Genomic DNA, 26,805 nt, shown 5'->3' with positions numbered 1-26,805 from the left:
CTACATACCCAATAGCAGCTCTTGGGAAAAAAAAAATTACTTTTCCTTTTTGTGCAACAGAAATATTAGTATGTCAATCAATCTTCTGTTAAGATATCTTAATTTTTATGCTATTATGCACTTCCCTAAGCACTTTTGTTGCTTACAGCCAAAGGCAGACTTCAGATCTGAACCGCTTAGTCTTTTTCCACATGACAGCAGGATCCAGATATACTTGGTTTTTAGCTTCCTTGTCTGCGAAATTAAACAACTCTGAATCCTCTGAATATTTTAAATCATATTATCACCTTGAGGCAAGTGTAAGCCTATTACTACTATTCTTATCCAGCTGACAACACTTACAGGTATTTTGCTTACCTGTTGCTCCACCTTGAAGGGATGCCACTTTCAGAGCCAGGGAAGACCACTGCATTTAATTCATTCCCTAACTCATACATATAGGCAATAAAACTCAGAGGTGTCTCCACTCAAGAGTTTGGTAACCAAACACCCAGATTTTATCCTACTTTAATTTGCAGCTCTCAAAAGGCAGCACAATATTCATAGCAAATGTGATCTTAGGAATACTAAAAGCTCAAAGCAACATTTTTGACTTCCAAAGATTCACTACACTGTCTTTTCCTCCTAGGATACTGATTCAGCACAGGAGTACAGCTAATTACAATACTTTTCCAAGGTACAGGAAAGGTAGAAAAATCTCCAGATCTCCAAAAATAGAGCCCATGCATCCTCCTAAACAGATTTTTAAAATACATCAAACTTGTTTATGTGTAAGGTTAATGTTTCAAAGAATTACTTCAAAGTAATTTACATTCAATTATAACTGCGCTGATCAGTACAATAAAGTCAATTTAAGGCTCAGAAATGTCAAGTTCAAACCTAAAGTTTCCAGGCCAGTTTCTGGGTAAATACATTTTTTTAGTTATTTTTAGGCCATCCCCTCCCTCCAATTACTGTTTCCCTAAATTTTACTCTATATTATTATGTCTACATATTTATCTAACTACTGCTCCCTGCTAAATTCCTCGCCTTCTTCTTTAAGAAGTTTAGAAAATTATTTTATCTGAGCTTCTGGTGATTTTTCTATGGACAAAGACACCTTCTGCATCACCATCAGTTTCATGTTCAGAAAAGCTTCACCTGAATCTTACTTTAGCTAAACCAGTGCAGTTTTACAACAAGCTTTCCACTGCACACTAAGAGAGTTTCACCCCTCTTCTTGTTTTATTACAAAATGGCCAGAGCAGGCTCAACAGCAGCTAGTACATGTGCTTGCCTATAGCACCCACAACATACTTGGAGAGGTTACTGTGAAAATTTGGCATCAGTGTCCTACAAACACCACGTGATGCTGTGCCGCTCCGTTATCCACCAATCCACACACAGAGAACAAGAGCACAGGGTCTGTGAATACCCCAGGATTTTAGTGTCATGTCCAGGACCAGTGTACCTCTTTCTAGGTAAAAGAAAACCCCACTGTTAAAAGCTGTAATAATCATATGGAGATAGCAGGATATTCACTGTAACATCCCAGGAGTTTCAGGAAAGCAGAAGGTGAAGTTACCCATTCACAGAGGAACACTGCATCTTACTCTTTGTGCTTTACAGAGCTAGCTCGACAAAAGATACATGTACATATAAAAGACATACAATATAAATACTTAGGATTTCAACTACTCAGGTCATATGCAATAACTTCATGTTATTTCTTTTTCATTTGCAAAGACTATACACTTATTTGCCACAACAGTTCAAACCTGGTGTGATTTCACTTTGCATTGCACACTCCATTTCTTTTCTATATGGAGAAACACATCCTGTCACCTGCAACTACTGATGTGTTGTACAAGATCCAAATTAGTTCCTCACTTGAATTCTTCTACTGAATCAGTACTGGGTCATCTTCATAAAGGACACAGTAATGAATATATGTTTAATGGTAAAATAATGAACAGCTATCTTTAAACACTTAGCCACATCCACAGTGGAACTCTGACATTCTCTGACCTTCTCCAATTTTAACTGTTTAACACTTTATTAACATAATATTCCTTCCTACTTGCTTAGATCTTAGAGGACATTTCAAGTGCTACATGCCATGATTTAAGAAGTCTTAAGTCAACTTTGAATTTCCCCAAGTGTACAAGGCTAGATGAACCAGGAACACACAGTATGTTTTCTTTGCTATACACAAGCTATAAAGCTCATTAAAGAATATCCTTGCAATTGAACTATTTCTTCCCCCAAAAACAAGGTATCATCCACTAGTGTCTGAATAACAATACTTCTGTTAACATTGTGTTGAAAGCTTAACTTGTGAAGTGCCTTTGACCTGTGAAGTGCCTTGAAACTGCAGGAGATCCTACTAGTTAGGCCTATCACAGAGTTGTTATTTTATGCTGCAATGTAAAACTAGACATTTTGATTCAAAATTCTTGTAAAATTTTCCTGCACCAGGTATAACACTGCTTATCATTAAAGTTTTTAATAATTGCAAAACAGCCAAGAAAATACGACCTGGAACAAAAGGATAAAAGAGGAAGAAAAAGGGAAGTCATGAGGATTTCTCATACGTAAGCTTCAGCTGCTATTCAGGTCTTTCAATTGCTTTGTTGGCAGAGTCTTCTACCTTCATGCTTAAAAGCTCAAGAGAATGATAGTATTTTGGGATTTTTCCTAACTATTAAATTTTATCCCTAAAATGTCCAATTTGAAAACCTCTGAAGAAAATACAACCCATAAAAAGTCACTTGAAGTTTGTTAATAGCTCAGCACTCAGCAGTTACCTTCTTCCACCACAGCACCATTACTAAGCATTTTCCATTATCTTTAAGCTTTTGCTGATTAACTCTTCAGGGTTTGCAATGTTTCACAGAATAAAAATTTTGCCACATTGGGCCTGCCAAAATGGAGCATCAATTACTTCTGCCAGAAGGAATTACTACAGTGGGACAGAGCACAGCAAGAGAGCTGCTTGTGCCCTCTCACATGACCTAATGTAAGCACTTGGATAACTTGGAAAAAGAGGGCAAACAAGGCTTGGCTCAGATGGGGACTTCATGGGAATCAAACAAATCAAACAAAGCCAGAAGACTGGAACAGAGAAAGGAAAAGAGTACAGAAGTTTTAAAAAATGTTAGATGGTATAGTACATATTAGAAGTTGAACAGAGGATTTTCAAGTCTCAACAAGTTTCTCTTAACATAGCAATTGATGAGAATTAATATGTATCTAGAACTATCTCAATTAAAGCTACATCTGGTTTTCTTTAATCAAATTATAAAAATTGAAACTCTTCTGAGATTTTGTCCACAGAAGATTAGGTACCGTAACAAAATTTATTTCCATATCCTTTCTGAAAAATTTTGCAAAATATTAAAGATCACAAGATCAGGCACTCCAAAGTTCATAACTAAATACTCAACGGTTTATTTAACTGGTCAAACGCTCCAAGAAATTGCTGCTTTAGTCACTTTCCTGTCTAGAATGTGTGTCCCAAAGGATGAATTTGGGAATTAATTAAAGTTTTATAAATACTATTTGTCTGCAATAAATGAGATGTGGTTCTTGATCTCAGAAATGAAACAAACAAATGTTGCCCAGAAGGAAAGGAACATCTTGTCCTTTGCTACTTAAACTTCTAAGTGATGGCAGGCACATCATTTAAACCAAGTATTTCACCAGGCAACATTAATCAATCTCTGGTTCTCCACTTGACTTAGCAGAAACCTGAAGTCAGAAGTGCAGAAAATTTGAACTAGAAATGAGGTCAAGATGCTGATGCTTTGAACATAGATATATATAGATGTTAAAGATTAGATATAGATTATATAGATATAGATGCTATAGACATAGATATAGATTATATAGATATCCTGGAGGAGGGACACTGGTAAGACAGGAATTAGAGTCTAGCTTTAAAACTACAAAATAAAACCAGCAATTTCTTCCCTTAATATATTTCCATCCTGTCCTCTTCCAGCTTTGTTTATCACACCTAGGATTTTCCTTTGCTTTTCTCAGCTTGACTTTCTCCTTCCTTCATTCTTGTCAATTTTGTATGAGTGTCAGTTCAGCTACAAATTAACTCACAAAGATAAAATAACCTCACCTTACTTAAGGATAGTACAAATTACTAGTATTTACTATTGGGGGAATAAGCATTATTAGAAAAGCAACAATTTTGGTTTTGAAGTAGGATCTCTGATAGTACTTTCATAGAAAAGTCTCACAAAACCAAAACTATAATGCAGATTTAAAAGCATCTGAGTTCCAGTGTAAAGCTAACAGTCTTCTGATCATACCCACAAAGTTATTAGTTCAAAGGAGAAATGGAAAAAACAATGTTTTGTCATGACAATATCCTTTTCAGGTTTAATTATTGTTTTTCTTTTTATTTGTGTTTCAGAATACATTTTCAGGTCTAATGCTTTCTGCTTGAAAATTGAAAACTGAAACAAGATTCAAATATTAGACAAAACTAAGAACTAAGAACTACAACTTTAAAGAACCAACACTAAAACAGGTAACACCACACCACTGAAAAAACACAGTTGGCCACTGATCCCTCCTGTTTTCTCTTCCCACTAGATATATAACAAAATTGGAAAGCAGTATGTTTTCAGTCATATTATTCAAAGATTTAAATAATACAGTTCAGGATTTAAGGATAAAAATATTGATATAAACATATCAGAAGGGTACTGGAAAAACATATGCAATTAGGAAGTGTGATAGGTCATCTTACATATAAATGCAGAGAACAAATGCTTTAAAAATTCCAAGTCAGAAGAGAAATTCAAATAAGGAAGTAAAAGCAAATTTGTTTGACTCATACTTAAAGACTTAATGAATTGTAGCACTGAACATAAATCAATCTAAACCAATCTAAATTTTCAAAGAGAATCTAAACTCTTAAAAAACCATGAATTAGCACAACTGAAAACAGATAGGCTGGGAAGTACAGCTTTTGTAGCACAAGTTACCATTGAACAGGAAAGGTAACACTTCTGTTTTAAGTAGGAAAAATCCTCTCCCTACTGAAGATAACCTCAATCCCCAGAAAATCAGATGGAATTAGAAATTAAAAAGAAGAAAAAAAAAACCCCAAACGTTCCTTTAACTTAGTTTTGTGAAATGCGTCAGGATTTGATTTCTTGCACACACTCAAGTAGTCTTTGGCAAACTGTGTAGAGAATACCCTCTATTACCCCTAACTTAAAATTTCCAACAGAAAAGCAAGTCTTAAATACTTGAGAGACTATTTTTTGTCTCATTTTTGTATCCTGTCAAAGATAGCAAGTTCCTACTCCATCATAGCATAATATAGGTAAATGTGTTGCAATAAAGACTAAAGCTGATCAAAACACCAACATTTTACTTCCATCCTCAACAGTTTTACCACAGAAAAGCATGTGAGAACATGCATACTAAAAGAAAAGTTTCAATCTTCACTGCATTTCAGATTAAAGAATTTTTTTTCAGAGGGAAGATGTTAACCAGCTTGACTCTCAGACTGCAGAAAAAGTAGTTTGTTTGAAATTACTTTGAAATTACTTTTCAAACAAACTAGTGAATGAAAAAGAACTATAAAAATCCCTATCAGTTTGGAGGAAAAGAAAGAAAAAAGCCATCTCAAGAATAGCATGAGAAGCAGTACTACAGTCAGAGTCCTGTCAGAAAATTGGAGGAACTAAGCAATTAATATAAATGATATTTAGGAGATGCTCAAGTTTTAAGTAACTTTATGATTTTATAGAGGCTGTTTCTCAACATAGCTTTTGACTAAGTAATGTATCCAAGACATCTTCTGATAACATTAAAAAAAAACCAAAAACAAGAAACAAGCTACACTTCCACTCAGTAAAACAGTAATAGAAACTGAAATACAATAATTAACCTATGAAATAACTTGTAACGCTTACAGAATTTCAACTGATGTGGTTTGAGGGGTGGAGAAGGGAAAGATTGTTTCAATACCTTGTCTTCCCTCATCATTGGTAAACAAACCAGCATCACTGCTGCTCAGACTGCTGGATTCACTGTAATAAGAGAAAGAGAGAAACAGATCAAAAGAACAATTGATCTTTCAGTCGTAAAATTTTAAGGAGACAAGGCTGTGCTCAGATTGAACTTAAGCCCAACAGAGATCGGAGAGAAAATAGAATGATTTTTTTTAATCAAACTGCAAATATCCCGGTTCCATTAACTACAAAGCGTATTATTTTTGGCACATAAAACCACAGAATCTAATGGTACCCTGACACTAAGCCAGATGTGACTGCAGCAAGGTGCTGACACAATTCATGCATTTTATTATCTGCTTCCATCAAATGCTCACTGCTCCCTTCTTATACTGTGCAATTCAGCTTGATCCTAGAAAACCACTGCTCAATAAAATAGGAAAAGTCTCAATCAAAAGCAGCCTAAGCCTTCCTTCAGCACATGAAATATAAGAGTCTGAAAATCGAATTACCTTTCTGAACGTAATTTGCAAATATTCTGGAAAAGATACTGCTTAAGGTTTCACGACGTACTACTCGGGGAGAACAGAAGAAGTTTATAACAGAGGTAGCAAATTAAATCAAAATAAAGGTCACCCTGAAGAAAATAAGTATGATTCATGATCATAATATCAAAATAACAAAAAACCACAAGGTACAGTTTACTTTTTTATGACTTCCAGCATGGCCCCAGAATGTGTGTATAGAACATCTCTAAATTCAAAGACACAAGTAGATATTTAGTTCTTTGCTGTATGCACATTGTTACATACAATAATCCATGTGTCTCTAAATAGTAAATCAAAGTGGTCTTTTAATAACAAAGATAGCACTTTGTTGAGTTTCACATGAAAGGACCTTTCTGTAAACCCTTTATTTCAGTTTTTATCAAGAGAGTAGCTACGTTAAGGAGGTAATATTCTCACCAAAATTTTTATCGCATTTTACTTACTTTGAGATGTAGGACAATTTGAAAAAAAACCGCAAACACTTCAGCACACAAATTCAAGTACATTTTATAAATACCATGCTACTCTTGATATGCCCATAAAAGCCACTCACAAGAACTTTATGTCTGTTTACCTTTGTATACTCATTCGTATTACAATTTGCATGCTGTCCTATATTTGAAATCTTCCAATTATTTTTATTTTTCTGTCAAATAACTAGTACACTTGAGGAAATTATTTCCTTTTAAATTCCAATTTCTCACAAAAGCAAGTCTTGGGTTTTTAAAACAGATGAATATATTAATTATTCATATGAATATATGAACGATATAAAATTAATCTAATTCTTATTTAATTATAAGCATATATATGTTATTTAGTATCTTCCTTTGGGAGGCATTCCAACAGGATCTGAAACACAATATGGTAACAGGTGACACATAGCAGTGATTGGGTTTTTTAAAGCATATATATATACATATACATATATATATGCATATGTATACACACATAGCTCTGTGTTTGAAGATTAAGCTACCTCAATCTTTGCTGTATCTTAGGCTTATCCAAATTCTTGATGCATAAGCAACATTTACACTATATCTTATATATAATATAATATACATAATAGAATCAGAACAGACTTAAGCACTTGCACAACTGCCCTAAGCAGAAGTAAGGTGATGTGCATGCAATGAGAATGGAACCGTCTTTTGTGAGGGGCACCAAGACTTGAACTTTCTAATATTGCAAGTCCTAGTAATTCCGTTTTAGCAAGCATCCCATCCTCTCTTTAATTACAACACAGATGGCTTTACTGTCAGTGGATTTCATTGTGCACAATACTACATCATCCATTTCAAAGGAAACAACATCCCTTCTTCATAGATTCTGCTTATGCACTTATTGTTAAATTGCATGTTTTAAAATGAAGTCAAGAAATCCTTTCAACACTGATATTTCAACCATTTTCCCAACAAAAATCTCCAATTTTAAGAACAAAAAAAAGCTAAGATTCCCTTTTTCAAATAAAATATTTCAATTGTGAAATAATTCTCACCGAAGGACTAGTCGGGACATGAAAACATAACCACTTGAAATTTTTGAAAAAATTGTAAGAATTCAAACTAACACTGGCATATCCATGGCAGCCACAGCATTCACTTTCCTCAGGCCACAGTCACATTGGGCAGGGATTACAGCTGAGATAAATGCTACATAGCAGTCATTTCACTGAATAAATTCAAAATCTCTGGAATTAATACATTAATAGCTAAGTACACGAAAGATGCTATGATGGAATATTTTTCTAGTTTTAATATAATTTTGCAGTGTATACTACTAATTCCTTTGCTTTGTAATGAGAATTCCACTCCCAGTAAGACTTCCATGAAAAAGGAAAAACCCGCAGACTCCTTTTAGTCCTATAAAAAACTTTTAAAACAATGATGTTTCTTTTGAGAAAGAAGATTCAGACTGACCTGATTAGCTCGGTTCTGGGAGTCTACAAGAGAATATCCTTACTGATCAGTTTCCTCTCCACCCAAAAATTAGCTATGGAACTTTTGAGTTGAAGAACTGTTACCTTTGTAGCATAACAGAAAGTCTTTCATAAATTACAAATGCAACAAGACTATGGAGATATGAAAAACTATGCAATGGTTCCTAGTGTGAGGGAAATTTTTAAACAGACTTGGAAGAGCAGACTCCTAGTATTGTCAAAGACAAGTTTTCTAAAGGCTTCCTGACAGCACAGACTCCTAACTTGCAAGTCAAAGGGAGATGTCTACACTGGCTGCCCTGAAGGATAAGTTCTGCTCTAGTAATTAACACAGAAGAAAAAATGTTTAAGGCTTGGGATTTATTCAGCTCTTCCAGCTGCTTCTTGTTCACAGGTGACGGAAGAGCTAGTATATAACAAAAAGACTTAGGACTTTTCTGACCATAACTGGAGTTAGTCACTTACCAACGCTGCTGCTATTACAGTAACCAATCTGGCTGCTCTGGTCAAAACCACTCTCTGCATCTCGATTCTACCTGGCCAGTAAGGAAAAGGCTTAACAGTTTATAGATAAAATACCTACAAAAAAACCAGGGACACTAGTGCCATCAAGGAACTGATCAAAATTGTATCTTTCAAGATGTGTTTGTCTTGCTGACACTTCTGCATTCAGAACCTGGCATGTGGAATAAACAAAACCAGGTTTACCAGGCCCTGCAGTTAACATCCCCTGTGTATGGTGGAAAAATGACTTATACCTTACTGTGTTGTCAAAATAGTACTTTGGAAACAATTACCACTGTAGTATGACTGCTGTCTGGAATGGATGGATGAGGTGTACTGCCAAAGGGTCATCACTCCTCCATTTTTCTAATGGTAAGCTCAGGTGTTTCTGAACTGTAAATTGGTTTTTGCATTTCGTAAATGATGTATATCCTTGGCAGCCTGCAGACTTTTTATGCCCATGACACACCAGAACATACTGTCTAAATGGTGACTCTAAACACTGACAACCCTTCTGACAAATAGAAATAACAATGTCTAGAAATTGGAAAAACACAAAGTTCTCATCTGACAACTGTTACCAGTTGAAATATCCAGAAAAACCTGTGCTATTTGTATGCATACTTTGTCATTCTTAATCTTGAAACAATTAGAATATACTTCACAAAATTGTTTTCTTGGTTATTCCTCCGCTAAATCACTCTCTATTTTATGCTGAATTCCTTAACCTGAACAACTAATACATAAAAAATAGTAGATATAAAAAAAACTAAGAGTAATTTATCAAAACAGATACTATTGGTGCTAGAATTTAAACTCTGGAATTAACAAAAAAATCTAAAGATTCTCAATACAAGCAACAGTAATAAATGCAAATATTATCCAAAGTTTATCTAAAAAGAAAAAGAAATAATAACCTGTCACTCATGTTCTCATCTGAGCCTTTTTGCTCCTCATATTCCATTTTGTCCTTATTTGCTTGATTCACTTCTTCATTTTCTATAACTACTCCTTCATCCAAGATTTCTGGACCTTGTCGAGCTGCAGATACTTTTCTTTTTTTCACTTTGCTCTTGGAAAACTCTTGGTGCTGGTATGATTTATTGTTATTGTCCATTTCTTGATCTCTGCTGTTATCCTGCTGCTGAGTTATTGTCAGTGCATTAGAGACTTCTGATGGCAGATCTATTGCCATGCGTTTTACCTTTCTCCTCCTGCGCAAAGTTCTGTTTCCCAAACTGTCCACAGCCAAATCTGGTTCGTGCCACAGAGGTCTTTTGCCTCTAATGTTATTTAAGTTTGAGGAAGGCCTACGTTTAGCAACCAACAGCTGGTCATCAGAATCACTGTGGTCTTTCTTGGTAGCATGATTCTCCCTGTAGTCTTTGTTTGATTCCTCTAAACTGGAATCAGAACCTTCACTTAGGCAGTGACCAGTCTCCCAGGGGTGATGGGTGGTAAATGAACGTCTTTTCCGTCCCCTCCTTTTCCTTGCCTGTCTCTTTAGAAGACAGGACACGCTTCGAGAATGATCTCCAGTATCAGCAAAACCTCCTCTGGCTTGCTCTGAACTTTCTTCCAGTGCCGAGACCAGATCATGAACCAGCTCCTCCATAGTCCTACTGAAATGCCTATAGATTTCAAAGGGAAAAAAACCACACAAGAAAACAACAAATGAATTAAAAGTGCTAAGCATAAACTACAACAACTTCATTTGGCAAAATTGTTTTAGTCACTTTAGGCAAGGTAGAATAATTTTTATAGGATGGTCATTGACTCTTTCTGCCAAGAGACAAAACCTTGCCAACCAGTCCTACAGAATTTGCAGCACACCAGCATAAGTTCCTTTTAAAAGGTATCTTCACAAACTTCTGTCTTGGAAAGAAGACACAACCAGGGGGTTCCCCCATTTGTTTCTGGTCTCATTCTTATTGTTTGGTTTTAATTAATCTCATCACAGTTATATGACTGTCAGGAATTCCACATGGCAAGAGCATCAACAGAGAGCATTCACTCTAACTGCAGGTAAGGAGTACATTTTAAATTTAAGAATGGGAAATGGAATACATAAAATTCTCCTTGATGTACATTAATGAGTTCTTGCTTACAACTTTGATTATGATAACGTATTTTTAAGAATGATTATCTCTTAATGCTGCCTAAAAGCCAAAATGAAGTTAAGACAGCAATTCTTGGATAATATGACCTTTTTCCTACTAGCAAATAATTCTGTCTTTCCAAATGGCTGATATCCGTCTGATTTTTTAAAAATAGCGATTCAATGAAGTTATATTAGGTTGATAGAATATCCAACTACAGATAATTCTAGAATATTAAATGCAAAGTTTCCTACCACATGTAGGCACTTTTATCCATAGAATCTCATGCTTGCATAAGGGAAAAAATCCCTAAACACACAGTGTCAAATTAAGGCCCTACCCTTTTAAATGCTTTGCTCCTTCCTCTTCAAATTTCACTAGCATTTAGCATGTCTTTAACTCAGTATGCTTCAGTAAGTTCACCCATGCATTACATGAATGTAATTACAAAAACATTAAATGATTGCTGCTGAACTCTAATCCTTCTCTGAAGGCTGTGAACATTCTCCATATACACAGCAATCAGACTCTCATATCAAAACATCAGAAGACCCCTTTACTTGAGGTAAAGCAAAGAATAATTTTCATGCTTGCTACTACATTGCACAAACTGATACATATGGAAGGCATCGTACATTCAACAAATTATGCAGAGGACATTTAAAAGCAAGACTCTTCACTTTGTTTTACAATATAAATGGCTGGAGGAAACTATAATAAGTTTTCTACACATACTCAGTGGTGCTGTAGATGTGGAGAAAACCTAGACAGACCACAGACAGCTTCCCTCTGCCACTTAGCACAAACTCCAACATCAAAGGTACTAATGATGATGGCTGAATGGGCAGTCTTAAATATTAGTGGAGGAAATGAAGAACATGTTTAAGAAGAAATCCAAATGCTCATGAAAATATCTTACCTAAAGAAGTTATATATTCTCATTTTAAACCATTTTCAGAAATACTTAAACATTTCAATTGCAGAAACAATGAAAGTACAGGAAGTAGTAGAAATATAAGTCTATTTTGAATTCTTGATACTGCTGTGTCACCTGTATTATTTCCCATACCTGTTTTCCTGTCCTGATGTAACCTCTAGTCATATTACTCCCTCTTAATGTTTTCTTTGGCTCTTAGTACAGCAGAATTATATTGTCTTGTAAATAGTGAGACAGCTCTGGAAAAGTGCGACACTTTCTCCGTAATCCTCTTGGTTTACAAGATGCTTAAACAGATGCATTAGCCCATGTTTCTCCATGGCTGTAGCTGCAGTGAGAGGGCACTCACCCCTTTAGGCTTCCTGTTAAATCCCCATGAGGACAGGCATCCCCAGAGGTGCATGTATCAGAAATGAGATGCCCTAGAGAGATGTAAGGGGCTTTTCTGCACTCTTTTTACAGAAGCCAAAATAACACTTCAACAGACAAACTGCAGCACATTTGGGTTAATTTGAGACACCAATTTCCTCAAACACCTATCCAGCCCTTCCTGCCACACACTTTTGCATCTGTAGCAAACTGAGAGAAGTAGAGGTGCACCAAAACATGAACTTCTAGGCTTAAACCCAGATTTAGCTCTCCAAATGAACAGATTTCTGCTAACCTGCCAGAATATGAACTAGCTTATATAAATCTCTTGCAGCCCATTCTCTTAGTGATCCTGCAGCACAAAGCAAAAGGGAAAGAGAAGACAGGGACACCAATGCCTTGCACTATAATTTATTATTAATTCCTTCAATTCAGTATCCCTAATCTGTATGGATAACTATGTCACTAAAATCAATGTAGCTCCTAGAGTGGACATACCAATTTACCCAGATAATGGCATGAGTACAGTGGTAAAATTGCCTTAGTTCCAAAATACTTCAAGATCAAACACAGTATATCCAGCTCTGAGTTTTATACCTGAATGAAACTTGCCCTGAATTCCTCCCAAAATACTGCAATAGAGATGGTGCCAGATCAAAAGACGAAACTCAAGAAAAGTCAACAACAACTTCAAGTGTTTTTAAGTAAAGGGATAACAAGATTCTTGAATGACTCTGAGCAGCAAAGGGACTTAACTTCCAGCAGACTATGACTTTGAATATTATGCACTACTGCAATTAATCTTTTCTACTGAATATCAAGTCTCTTCATTGAAACTCCTGAATTAAGATTTGTACAGGGCAGTGACCTTATTTGACCTAAAAACTGTAGCCATGGTCTAATGTATAATATAACAGTATCATAACTGCATCACTTCCTATGCAGATCAGAGAAATTAATATTTTAATTATTTCAACATGCTTCCTTAGGATGATTACGAGAATTACTTGATCAATTTGGGACAGTGCAAGCTCTTTTGCAATAGACTGAGAATGTAAACACAAACCACTTCCACTTTCTATTCACATTACACTTTCAACATGCCAGTGGTCCACATTAAAACTCCTTCTCCTGAAAACCCAAAAAATCCCTTTTGCCTAATTTTTTTTTGGTGCTCTCATTTCTCCTGCTATAATTGAAGAAAAAAAACCCCTAAAGGTAGCAGTAGCCAGATAGAGTTCAGATTAACTGTTCTATCTCCAAAAATTTAGGAGCACATTTCTATTATAGCATTATTTATCAGACAAACTGAGTTTTGAAACTTTTTTTGTTCACAACCAGCTGTCAAGCCTATGAAGCAATTTTAATCATTGCTGCAGATGGGACTGTAACAAAAATATTTGCATTTGAAACAAGTTGAAAAATAACTACAAGAAGTATTGAGGACATTACCAGTGAGTATCAGCAGTGTTCAGTAAGATAAGAAATTTCAAAGGTTGCAACAATGAATGTAGAAAAACATACTGAGGTACATAAAATATTAAGATGAGCCACAGTTTAGCACGACTCACATAAGGCTATAAAAATGCTGTTACAGCAACAGCCCACAGCTAGCAATAAACTGTAATGCCCTCACTAGGGGAGGATCCTACTTTACTACAAGAAAATCTAGTTTGCCTACACTGACCTTTACATTTATTTGAAGCAATTTTAATGTAGTTCACCAAAGGTTGACCCATTTCCTCTCTAACCCTGACCAGAACACCCCATATATGTCCTGTTTGCAGGAAACAGCATAACTGCTTTCACCTCCTCCAAAATAGATCACACAGCTTTGGTTCAATATTAATATTCAAATTGAAAATCCTAATGGAAATAATGGGCACTCATTTTTTCAGTGAAAAATAAGTATCATCTGTGTTCACCTCACACCTAAAGCACATAACAATGTAGAGCTCTGACTGCTTACAAAATATTTAACAAACACACACACTGATGGAAAAGTTAATTTAGTTGCACAGCTCTTAAGAGGCATTATATCTTGCCAAACCAACAGCTGCATTTACATTTACTTTCTAGTTCTACACCTTTTCCTGTTAAACGGGACTGGGGCTTCTTGCAGCTAAATTCATGCTGCATCTGTGCTTCATCAACTCCAAAAAGAAACATGAGTTTTGCTTCCTTCACAAACTACCTTGATCACCAGCTAAAAGCACAAGAAAAATCAAATAGTTCCTTCCACATCAGGATTACAAAACCTGACTTCCAATAACTTTTTCCCATATGGACTCTCTGATGTCTCAGCCATACCCATGGAGTACCTTTATGTTTTGATAGGTACTAATTTGAATCCCATTTCTCCACATCAGAAGTTATTTTCACAAAGCTTTAGAAGCACTCGTTTTGAGAGCTCGGCTTTATTAATGAGTGTGACTGAAATTTGGATTGAAGAGGTGTAGTGCTTGGGAGAGAGCAGCACATGATAAATCTCACTACCTTACTTGAAGAATTTACATATTCAGAACGAGAACTATCATGGTTCTTGGGATTCACAAAAGAGGAAGCAAAACAAAGCAACACAATTAAGTAACAATTATAAAAAAGCTGGCAAGAGACTATGGTAGGTTAAGAAATCACTCATAAACCTCTGCTACATAGAAGCTTATGTTTCCCTTCTTCCCAGGTAACAAGATGATGAAATGGCCTCAAGCTGCACATGGGGAGGTTTAGAAAAATATTTATATTAGGAAAAATTTCTTCATTAGGAGGAAAACAATTAGGAAAGAATGGTCAGGTATTGAAACAAATCGCCCAGAGATATGGTGGAAGCACTAGCGAAAGTGTTCAAAAAACGTGTGGATGTGGCACCTGGGGACATGGTTTAGTGGTGAACGTGGCAGTGCTGGGGTAACAAACTCTGCCTCAGAGGTATTTCCAAATTTAATGATTCTATGAGCAGAAATTAAAGCTGTGCCTAGACTGTTTAAACTCCCTGTCATTAAAAAGTCATCACTAAGAGGTGGACAAAGCCTCAAGTTCAACATCCACACCTAGTTATGTCCTTTGGCACTATCTGCTGGACCACTAGGTATGCAAAGCTACACCACAAGACATCCCCTCCATCCCATATCAACCACCACTGCAGGGCATAAGAGCTACCTGTATTTACTTGCCACACCTGGTGCAGAAACAAGACGTGGAAAAGTTGGGAGGGTGTGTTTCAAATGTTCCTGGTTGTTAAAAAGAGTTAAGTTAATAATAACTAGGGTTTGTAAAGACAAATTGAGAAATAAGAGGAGGGATTGAGACAAAAGCTGACGTCTTTACAATTTCATGGGTGAAGGTGTGGGTGTTAACATCTTTGAAATGGGGCTTAATGTCCCCACTAACTCTGGGCAGCAGGTTTGTTGCAGAGCCCAGGCAGCTCAGCTCCTGAAACAAACAAGTGGGGGTCTGGACAAGCCTGAGTTTCTGAACTTTGGGGTAAAATAGTAGGTTCCAGGGGGGAATATGTGGTAGCCATTTAGGGAAGGCTGTACCTTCCTAGTAGCTCAGCCGATGGGGAAAGGAAGGGGGCAAGGTGCAGCTGGGATTTGAGGATAAAAGCAGGCTGTGCCTTCCAAAACCTCGAGAGAAAAGGCCATAGGCGTGTGCCCCGATGGATTCTCTCCCTTTTTTGAATAAAGTTGCAGGACTCCCCTGTCTTGTTTTTGGACATAGGCCTGTGGCATTTGTGGATTTTCCTGACATGAGGAAGAACCTCCTTATTGTGCAGGGCACCAAGCACCAGAACAAGTTGACCAGAGTGTGGAGTCTCCCTCATTGAGGATGCAATCCTGTGCCCCATGCTCTGCGATGATCCTGCTTGAGCAGGGAGGTTGGACCACATGACCGACTGTGGTCCCTTCCAGCCTGACCACTTCTGTAATTCTGTCCTATACAATACAAAGTATTTCAGGAATGATATAATTTTATCACCTATTATACTGCTGATCCCTCTAAAAATTAGGACCAAACTAACATGCAGTAAGTACATCTGACTCTTCTAAAACTGCTTCTTCTGACTCTCCTAAAACGGCACAACAATAAATACTATCAGTCTACCCATATTTAATAGTGAAGAAATGTTCAGTATAGAGCAATAGCATACAGTCAGTAAGATGCTGACATGAACTACATTTAACAAGGCTCTAACACAAATGAATTGGTCAGCTAGAAATGAGATTTGGAGCAATTTATCATGAGAGGGAGCAATTCTTGCAATCCTATTGCCACCATTTACTGATATGCTTGCCCTTTTCAGAAGTATGACTTCATTAATTAATTGCCAAGGTGCCAAATCACATGACCTGTCAAATCATGGTAATATGCTAAAGCACCACAGTCGTTATCAAGAGAATCAGAGTGCCCAGCAAGTATCCAAAATGCAAACTATTCTTAAATTGCCACATGAACTCACAATTTAAAAAACACTCTGCTTTGGAGGAGCTTTACTACCCAAAGTGAAAAATTTTACTCTGTGGCTGTTCTGAACCTACTCATCTCTTTAGGATCTTAATGTTTTTAGAAAGCACAAGTTCTTAATTTTCTACATCAAGTATTAGACACTGTAAAAAGTATTTTCCTGCATCCCACTCAAACAGGCCTCCTTTAACAGACAGCTTCTGAAATAACTTGTGTATAAGAATAAGAGAGCAGCTCTGAGGAGTGGTCAGATTTTTAATGGACAACACTTCAATATTTTCCTCTGTATCAAATTCCTCTGAGCAGTGTACTAGCATAAGAAAATTTATTACTGTCTGATGACAATTACAGAAAAATATGCCTACACCTCATGCTGCTGAGGGCTACTCTAGAAGCCTCTGGAACTAAATTACTTTTATGTAGACACAAAATAATAAAATTTGAAGACAAATGACAGATCAAATAAATAGTGAAGACTTTGACGGAACACGTGTTTGGAATGTCTTGGGCAATGTTTCTACTGTATGCAGCATTAACACTCAAATAAAAATACTTGTGCCACAGGAGTATACCTCGTTCTCTGAACCATTCTGAATTACACCAACAGAAGTTGTTATATTTACAACAGGCAAATTTGGATGCCTAGCAACACCAGAAAACTTGTTCTAGCAAAATGATTAGCATCTGGGCAAATAAAATCTCTCTTTGAAAGTTTTCTCATTTAGAAAAACGTAAAGAAAAAATACAGGGAAAAAAACAGAAGTATCTGCAAAAGTGGAGGAGAAATGAAGCACTAAACCTTTGCCTTCCTCTTCCTCCCCATCCCCAGAAAAAGAACAAAGAAAAAGATGAAAGGAAGTCTATTTCAAGTCTGTACCAAGTCTATTTCAGCTGGGAAATCTACCAGAAGGTATCTGTATACACAACATAGTCTCTAAAAGATGTTATCAACCTCTGGAAAAACCCCCACAAACAAAACCCCATCACAATCCTCCTTGCTTGCATTAATAAATGAAACAAGAGAGAAGCTACATACACCAGTTGATACCAAACATATCAAAAGATACCTAACATTTCAGGAAGAAAATGAAAGGCTTCCCAGCTGGTTGCTTGGAACATCTTGCTTTCATCAAGTCTCTCCACTAGCAGTCTTTATATCTGCACAGCCTACTAACAGAACTGACCTTTTCTATTCTGTCACTCAGCCTTCCTTCCTTACAGTGCTACAATAAAAAAATTATGGCTTTTGAGGTCACTATGCTCGCATAAGAAATTACATAAAACAGTAAATCTATGAACTTCTTTTGCAGGAAAACTACTCATACTTTCCCTGCTCGATGGCTACAGCAGCACTTGTTGATTCTTGGCTTGCAGCAGAAAAGCTTTAGAGGAGGAAACATACACCGCACTGGATGCTCAGCTGCACACGCTGCAAGGACTTTAGGCCTTAGAGAGTCTACCACTACTGGAAAAACACAAACAGACAGGAAAACCTAACAAAGCTTGGGACAAAAGTTTTGATTTATCTTTCACCCGCTGTCCCTTTTTCAACAAGGCGTGGAAGTTTCTTCCTCCAGCCCACTGCTCGCTCATAAACGCGTCCAGCCGCCGAGACACGGCAGTGGCACTTCTCGGACCTCCAGCGCCTCGTCCCCCGGGGGCCTGGTGCGGGCTTCATCACCTTCTTCCCAGCGAAAGGGGCAGCAGCGGGGAGGGGAGGCCCGGCCCGATCGGGGCCACCACTCGCCCCCACGTTCCCACGCCCCGCCCATGGCGCGGAGACGGTGTCCGGACCCCCTCCCGCAGAGAGCGGCCCCACGGCCGGGCAGGGGCGGCGGACACGTGCGTCCCCCCGGGCTTACCAGCTCTTCCTCGCCGCCTGAGCTCGGGTCGGGGTAGCTTCAGCGACCCGGAACATGAACCCGGCGCCTCCCCCGGCCGCTCCCCGAGGAGGCTGGCGCCGCTTCGCAGATACTGGGCGAGGGGAGGCGGGCGGGGGGCCGAGGGCGGGAGGGTTCGGGCCGGGCGGGGAGGGCGCGGGCGGCCGGCGCTCCTTCTCAGTCCCCCATGATGAGAGCCCGGAAGCAGCCGCGACACCAGAGGAAGCCGGACGCGACCACCTCGCCTCTTCCCTTCCCTCGCCTGGCACTGCCCAGGGACGCCGCGTCCCCTCCAACACCCCCGCCTTGGGTTCGGTACAGCTCGGCAGAGCTCCCGCTGCCTACGGAGCACTGCCCGTGCCGGGCTGCGGGGCCGCCGGGAGCAGCGACACCCCCGCGCCCGAGCGCACTGGGACGGTCCCGTTGCCATGGCGGCAGCGTCTTGCGGGCGGGAGGAGGGAAGGGAGCATGGCCGCCCTGGCCCGGCTTCTGGAGAGGCTGGAGGGACTCCGGGAGGAGTATTTCCTTACGAACAGGTACTTGGGCCGTGCCGGTGGTGGGGCGGGATACACCGCCTTATGCTGGGCTGGGGCGGACGGGCCCTGCTCTCCCCCGGCAACGAGATGGAGGCAGCCTCCCTGGAAACTGTCCGGTTCTGGGCTCCTCAGTACGAGGGAGACACGGAGCTCCTGGAGAAGGTCCAGTGGAAGGCTATGAAGATCATTAAGGAACTAGAGCATCCGTCTTACGAGGAAAGGCTGAGGGAGCTGGGCCTGTTGAGCCTCGAAAAGAGACGAGTGAAAGAGAACCTCCTCCATGTCTCTAAGTATCTGAAGGGAGAATGTGACGAGATGGACCGAGCTCTTCTCAGTGGTGCCAAGCAATAGGACAAATGATAATGGGTAGAAACTGGATGCGCTGCAAGTTCAATCTAAATATGAGTAAGAACTTTACTGTGCAGGTGGCCAAGCACTGGAACAGGTTGACCAGAGAGAGGGTGGAGTCTCTCTCACTGGAGATATTCAAGAACCGTCAGGACACAATCCTGTGCCATGTGTTCTGGGATGACCCTGTATGAGCAGGGAGATTGGACCAGATGACACACTGTGGCCCCTTCCAGCCTGACGCACTCTGTGATTAAACGATTTCGTGAAACTGTTTCGCTTTAAAATCCCTCCCGAGAGCACCAGCCCACCGCCTTTTCCCCAGTATTTCCACAGCGATCTGAGGAGACCTGCTGGCCGCAGCGCAGCGTTTTTAAGGGTCCCGTTTATACACAGAAAATACTGAGTGTCCCACTCTTCTCCCGCCCCCTTGCTGTTTTTGAGGGAAAAGGAGCCTCTGGAAACTCCTGAAACTCGCTGAGCCTCGCAAGTTCCGCCCTCTCCCGCCTCGGGAGCCGACCTCCTTTTCCCAGTCCCGCCTCTGGAGCCTCCCGCCTCTGTCCCGCCTTAGTGCTGTTCTTCCCCGAGCATCCGTCAAGATGCGGCACGCCAGCACTGAGTCCCTGCTCTCGTGGCTCACATCTGTGACTGTGCCTGGACGTTTGTCCTCTTGAAAAGACACGACTTATTTTTTAATATTTTTTAAAATTTTATTTATTTTTTTTAAAAGTTAATTGAAAGAAATCAGATCTGTTATCCTCATCCTCGCCATCTGGGATGTTTTGTGCCGAGTTTTCTGACTTCCAGAATGGTAGTGGCCAACTTTTCCCAGACCAGATTTTAAGAAATTAAAAGTTGTAAGACTTACTTAAATATTGCAGAGATTTGTCCTATAAATCCTTTTATTCAGCTGCACTGTTGCTGTATGTATAATGAAACAGCTCAAATATAAAAAAAACACCAGACATGTTTAGCACAGTTGTGGTTTTTTAATTCACTAATTAATGAAGTATTTACTTTTGAATCTAATTACAACACCATTAGCATGAATAACAAAGCTCCTGAACATTGCTAAAAGTTACAGAGATCAAGTCCTGCCTGCATGTAGAGTGTTGTGTTTTTCTGTTCTTTGCCTGAACTTTCACTCATACTCTTGTGACTGTACACACAGCAGTTCACTAAACAGACATCAGTTACAGGAGGCTGTGCTTGTATTTCACATATTTCAGGTTAGAAAGAGCAGTCTGAGCCAGACTTGGAAATCCATAGGAGGGCAGCATGCTTGTTGTTTGGGGATTTCTTTTTTGGCAGAGCTCTCCAAAAATGAATTGTTCCTCTTTTAAGAATGGGCTATGATCCGTTAGTTTCAGAAAATTCAGATTTACAGCTGAGAATAAAAATTACAGGATTCAGAGTCCAGTGCAGCAACAAGTCTTTGTAATATTTTTCTGATCTTAATAACATTGCTGTTGTGCTTGATGCAGAATTCTGTTTATGTGAGAGGTATGAAGTTTCCTAAACTGGCTTTTTAGGGAAAGGACCTTTCTAGGGAAGGTGCCAATGATGTCACAGTGCAAGAATACCATAAGCCTGCATTTTGAGAAATACCCTCAGCATAAGGATTAGAATATACAAGATCCATTAATTCATTCTCTTAAGTGTTACACAATTTTATCACTCTACTCATTCAAGAACCTACTTTTATTTACTGTAGTATCTGTATGTCAGGTGCTTGAGTAGGCCTTTTTAACTTTCAGTACAGCCTTTGTGAAGTGTCTGTGACTCTCAAGAGCTTAGTTCAAGCAGTATGACAACTGTGCAATCTGATCAAAAGGGTTGATATCTGCTTGAGAAACTTACACCTCGAAATACTTCTGCTGGCAAGGGCAGCTGGAATTGTTTGTGGAACTATCCTGTGAGAAAAAGAAGTCTGTTGTTGATTTGCTTCAATAAACTTTACAAGGACTTCTCTCCCATCCTGGCCAGGGAAGACTGAATTCCAACTAGGAAAAATCTATCAGGGAGTAAGAGAGGAGAAGGCTTCTGCTCTTCCGGAAGATTCTTGTCACTGCCAAGTGGATAGGACTGGGTTTGGCACCTCTGACACGGCCAGTCCCACATCCTCCTCATTTCCAAGCTGTAATTGGGACTGCCTGTCCAGGGCCAAATCGCTCATACCCTTCTGATCAAAATCATTTTCCTCTAAGGAAAAGTTTTCTGGAGGTGTCTGGTTCCTGTTAAAGACTAGGAATCTGCACAGGAAAGGAACAAGTAAACTCTCTAACCAGTTTTGAAAACTGTTCATTTTTAGGTAAAAAAGCTTGTTTCCCAGAGTTTTCAGGCACTGAGAATGTCTGATGCACATCAGACAGTGAAATTTTGTGCCCATTTAATGTGATTTGAGAGCACATGCTGCACCAGATGATATAAAATGAGTGGAGCTGATGTTTCTTGATCTCTGGTAGTAAATCTGCAATTCATTTAGTTTTTAGACCTATAATGAGGATAATCCTAATTTATCAGATAAACAATAATCTTGTTGGTATTTACTGAGGCAATTAATGTTGACATGAAGCTTTGTTAGGAGAGCTAATTAAGAAAACAAACTAATAGTAACTTGAATGTTATTTTTTGTCAAGTATAACAAAGAATTTGGTGACTATGTTCCTAATAAAAATGGGAAAGAATAAAAATCAATGAAAATTAAAATTTAAGTTCAAAAATTTGTCAATTACTGACATTTTGAAACAAACAAAAGAAGAATGAAAGCTAGAGGTGATCTCATTGCTGAGTTCTACCCCTCAGCATTGAAACTCATAATGGTAATGATTTCTTCCTCAATTCTCTGAAAAGTCTCCTTCAGACTAACAATATATTTCTTTAATCTCTTTTACTTTCATGGTCTTCCTTACACGACTTTTAGCTTTTTCACAAACACTGTAGATTCACAATTTTATACAGTTATATGATTTTTGTTGTAACTCAGGCCTAATTATCATTAAAGCATTATCCACATATTTCACTTTTAATGGAAGAAGTCTATGTGACACGCTGACATGTATCTAAGTATTGTATGGTAATAAGAAATATCCACTCCCAAAACTTGCATCCCTTCATACTATGCAACTAATGTAAATTAAATTTTTTCTTCACTATCACTGAATTATGTAGAATTAAAAGTGAAAAACCTGGTGAAAAGGATCCAAAGCTGCAACAATAAAGCATATTTAGAATAATTTTTTTGCTTTGGTTCTACATAACCATACTGAGAAATATTACTACTTTTATATTTTTTCAGAGCTATAGATGAAGACAGAAAAAGAAAGTACAAAGCTGCTGTCAAGATCCAGAGCTGGTTTCGAGCATGCAGAGTCCGAGCCTATCTGAGGTAGTATATTAAGCCTCTTTTAATCCATGTTTCAGCATTGAATTTTTCCTCAAAATTTCTCATGTTATTACTTGATTTTAATAAAATTGGAGCATTTTGAAAAAAAAGGCAATTAAATATATGCTGTGGCATTGTAAGAAATAGCAATTTTTGATTGTCAGAACTGTATACAATTAAAAAGGCATGATGCTAGAAAGCATGGAAATTATTTTCAGAATAAATATGCAGTATTTTTTAAGAAATCTTGTTATGACTGGGAGAAAAAGAATTAAGTAGATATCCCTTTGATATGCTGTTTCAGAAACTTTTCATATAGAATCATAGAATATCCTGAGTTGCAAGGTCCCACAAGTATCTTCAAAGTCCAACAACTGGCCCTACTCAGGACAATCCCGAGAGTCAAACCATATGTCCAAATGCTTCTTGAACTCTGGCAGGCTTGGGCTGTGTTCACTTCTCTGGGAAGCCTGCCCCAGTGCTCAATCACTCTCTGAGTGAAATGCTTTTTCTAATATCCAACATAAATCTTCCCAAAACAGCTTCAGTGTGTTGGGTCCCTCGGGTTTGTCACTGGTCACCAGAGAGAAATCAGTGCCTGCCTCTCTGCTTCCCCTTGTGAGGAAGGTGTAGACTGCACTGAAGTCACTCAGTCTTCTTTAGGCTGAACAGACCAAGTGACCTCAGCTACTCCTCATGTGGCTTCCCCTTCAAGGCCCTTCACCATCTTTGTTCTGGGAAATTCTGTATCAACACTGGACTTGATCTTGGAGGTAGTTTCCAACCTTATTGATTCTATGATTTTATAACATAGTTACAAATTTCCTGGAAACTATGGTTGGTCCATTCTCCCAGAAAGCCCTCTTCAATTTTTTATGTCATAAGCCCAACTGGCCAAACTCATCTGTTCAGACTTCTGTATCTTCATAAAACAGGGTGGTTGAGGGAGAGGGATTGTTACATCTTCTAGTTTGACCTATTGCCTGTTGCAAGTAATTGTACATTATCCAGACCTACTGTATGAAACCTAAAGAATTATTAGCTTAAATAACATTTACTACTTAATGGCCAATATTTCCCTCATAGGAAGATAGGCTGCAGTCATTATGTGCACTTAGAAGAAATGTACTTAAGCTGCACCAGAGGAGGTTCTGATGAGATATTAGAAAGAAAAAAATCAATATAAGAATGATTAGGCATTGGAGTGAATTGCCTGGGAAGATGGCGGAGTCACCATCTTCTGAAGTTCAAGATGTGTCTGGATGTGGCACTTGGCAATATGATTTAGGGGTTGATTATGGTGCTGCTGGATGGACAGTTGGACTGGATCATCTTGAAGGTTTCTTCCAACCCTGATTGATTCTATAATTCTGTGATTGTCTCTGGCTTACTTAGGACCACAGGCTCAATGTAGCCAATTCTCAGTGTTCTGAATTACCCAAAGACTGCCTTCACTGAGTGGAGTGCAAGGCTTATAAGTTTGATGTCCATAGTTAGGTGGTATTAATGATCCCCTGTACAGCTTTTTCTATTTCCCAAAGTAATGATTCGATCATTTTTTTGCAAAAATGTATGTGACATCAATTATGAAATTTTTAGTAGCAACATATATGTCTATATATAAATTAATTAATTAAGGACAAAGTAAATATTCACAATTAAGCTAGGTGTAATTTTATAAAAGCAAAAAGGTGTCTAAAAGTGAAAAAAGTATCTAAAAATTCAAGTGTCAGTAGGTTTTGTCAAATAGTTGAAAATGGTATAGCTGTGAAAATATTGCATGTAGCAGAAAAAATCCTGAACTGGTCAGATTTATTGGTTAAAAACAGAAAAATAAAACAATTTATTATGAAAATTAAATTTGTAAGGCTTTTTCATTAAACTTTTCTAATAGTATACAGGTAAGTTTGCAGTAACCCATGCTTTCCAAAAACAAAAGTGTGTGTGTATGAATAAATATATGTATATAATGTGTGTATGCATATGTATATATGTATATGTGTATATATATACATGTATATGTATAATGTATGCCTATAGTGGTCATTTGTATGAGGCATAATACACTGTATGTTATTGTTATTATTATGAAAAGTTAATAGATCTGAAGTCTGAAAAACAAATTACTTTGTTAATATGTTTCATTTTAGACATCTGAGCAAAATGGTGATTTTGATACAGAAGTGGTGGAGAGGTTATCTAAGAAGAAAACACTTCAGAGAAATAGTGGAGGTAGAAAAGTACTTTTTAAAATTTTGTTTGCTTATTGGTTATTTGTAGAATATGTATGAATAATTCATTTACTCATTATGAAATTAAAAAGCTGAAACTCCATCCTTTATACACACAGACACACTCTTAACTTTACTGTAATGAAAAGCACCATTAATTTCAGCAAGCCTACTCTTAACAGCAAAGTTAAGTCAGTGTTTAAGTGTTTGCAGCTCTGGAGTATTGGTCCCTGTTGTATTGTGTTTTTATATCTTTGTAACAGTTCAGTAATGTTTTGCCCCTTCACCCCCCGTTTTCTCCCAATGTTTCCACCCTGAGCTCTCCTGCCCTTCCTCCAATACCACCCCTCCCTGGTGCCTTGTCCATCACACAGCTCCTAATCCCACCCTCCCAAAATCTTCCACCTTGGACATCGAGTGAGTGGACAAAGGCCAGGCGTCCCTCCCTTAACCTTCCCCCATTGGTTTGTGTTTCTGTCTGTCCCTCTGCCTTCCACTCCCCCGAATTCCCCCATTGGGCGGTGGGCATCCTTCCCCCTTGTCTCCACCCTGGTACTTAAGGTGATTATGAAAGCCGTGTGACTACTTTTGGCTGTCGGGACATGGAATTCAGAGCTCCCCGGAGCTTGCAATAAACCTGAGACTTTTTCCCTGGCCAGGAGTCGACTCCCTCATTACTTTCTTGGACGCCGCCTCTCCTCCATACAAGGCAGACAGCATAGCGCTCTGTCTTAGCCACTCTCCGAATCTGCCACAAGAAACAGGGGAGTGTCCCCCGCTGCTGACCGTGCCTCTGCCGGGCAGGCGAAGCCAGGGGGCTTCAGAGTGAGCACAGCGGCAGGTCCCCAAACCAGCAATGGGATCTGCTCATGCAGAAGTCTGCCCACATGATGCTAATTGCAGAATTGGAGCTTTACAAGATGCTGCTTTTTTTTTTTGGTTTTGTTTTTTTTTTTTTTTTGTTTTTTCCTGGCAGAACTTTTAATTTTGAAAATAAAATAAGCCAATGTGTCTACACATTAGTATTTTATGATTTAGTGGTTTAAATTTCTTACTTAGTGAACCTTGAAGTATTTGAGGTTTTGCCTTAAAGCACACAGCAGATCATAGTCAATCTAATTCCTGTGATGGACCTGAAGAGAGCGAAAGTGTGTAATAGCACACAAGCTAAAACCTCTGCTAACAGATTTATGGGACTAAGAAGAAAATAATTTAACATAAAATAAGTGATTTACTTCACTAATTTATCAATTTATGTTAATGTTTTACAATAGTGTTAAACTTGTTAGTCATTTATTCTTGATTAATTTTGTTAAATTGCTGTTTTTTAAGTCAAAACAGACAATTCAAGAAGTAAAAAAAGAGCTAAAATAAACCATATATTACCGACCAAAGTTCATACGCCCTACTAAACTATGTTCTCAAGTATTAGAACTCGTGTACCTGAAAGATCATTTATTTTTTCCCTAAGTCTATCAGTAATCTATGTAAAGATTTTCTCTCTTCCAGCTTACTAACTGGCTTAACTAATAAATGATGAGCCATCCTTTCAGTCAGTGGTTTTCACTCATGTTCTAAAAGTAATTTTTGAATAGAGAG

General features: G+C 38.4%; 2 protein-coding genes across 4 annotated transcripts in view; one reads left to right on the top strand and one right to left on the bottom strand.

The window, feature by feature from the left end:
- Nucleotides 1–18,819, bottom strand: part of GPATCH2 (G-patch domain containing 2) — a 118,207-nt gene extending 99,388 nt beyond the window's left edge. For both annotated transcript variants that reach the window (XM_068185631.1, XM_068185632.1), the window contains exons 1-3: nt 18,689–18,819; nt 9,875–10,588; nt 5,980–6,041 (exon numbers count right to left, since the gene is read on the bottom strand). In XM_068185631.1, coding sequence (XP_068041732.1) covers nt 5,980–6,041; nt 9,875–10,588; nt 18,689–18,744 — 832 coding nt within the window. In that variant the 5' untranslated portion in view covers nt 18,745–18,819. The remainder of the gene's footprint in view (nt 1–5,979; nt 6,042–9,874; nt 10,589–18,688) is intronic.
- SPATA17 (spermatogenesis associated 17) overlaps nt 18,736–26,805 on the top strand; it is an 88,725-nt gene continuing 80,655 nt past the window's right edge. For both annotated transcript variants that reach the window (XM_068185629.1, XM_068185630.1), the window contains exons 1-3: nt 18,736–19,242; nt 22,889–22,978; nt 25,126–25,207. In XM_068185629.1, coding sequence (XP_068041730.1) covers nt 18,743–19,242; nt 22,889–22,978; nt 25,126–25,207 — 672 coding nt within the window. In that variant the 5' untranslated portion in view covers nt 18,736–18,742. The remainder of the gene's footprint in view (nt 19,243–22,888; nt 22,979–25,125; nt 25,208–26,805) is intronic.

This window comes from Anomalospiza imberbis, chromosome 3 (assembly GCF_031753505.1).
Source record: "Anomalospiza imberbis isolate Cuckoo-Finch-1a 21T00152 chromosome 3, ASM3175350v1, whole genome shotgun sequence".
In the NCBI taxonomy this organism is placed as follows: Eukaryota; Metazoa; Chordata; class Aves; order Passeriformes; family Viduidae; genus Anomalospiza; species Anomalospiza imberbis.
This window is presented reverse-complemented; position numbering and strand designations above follow the sequence as displayed.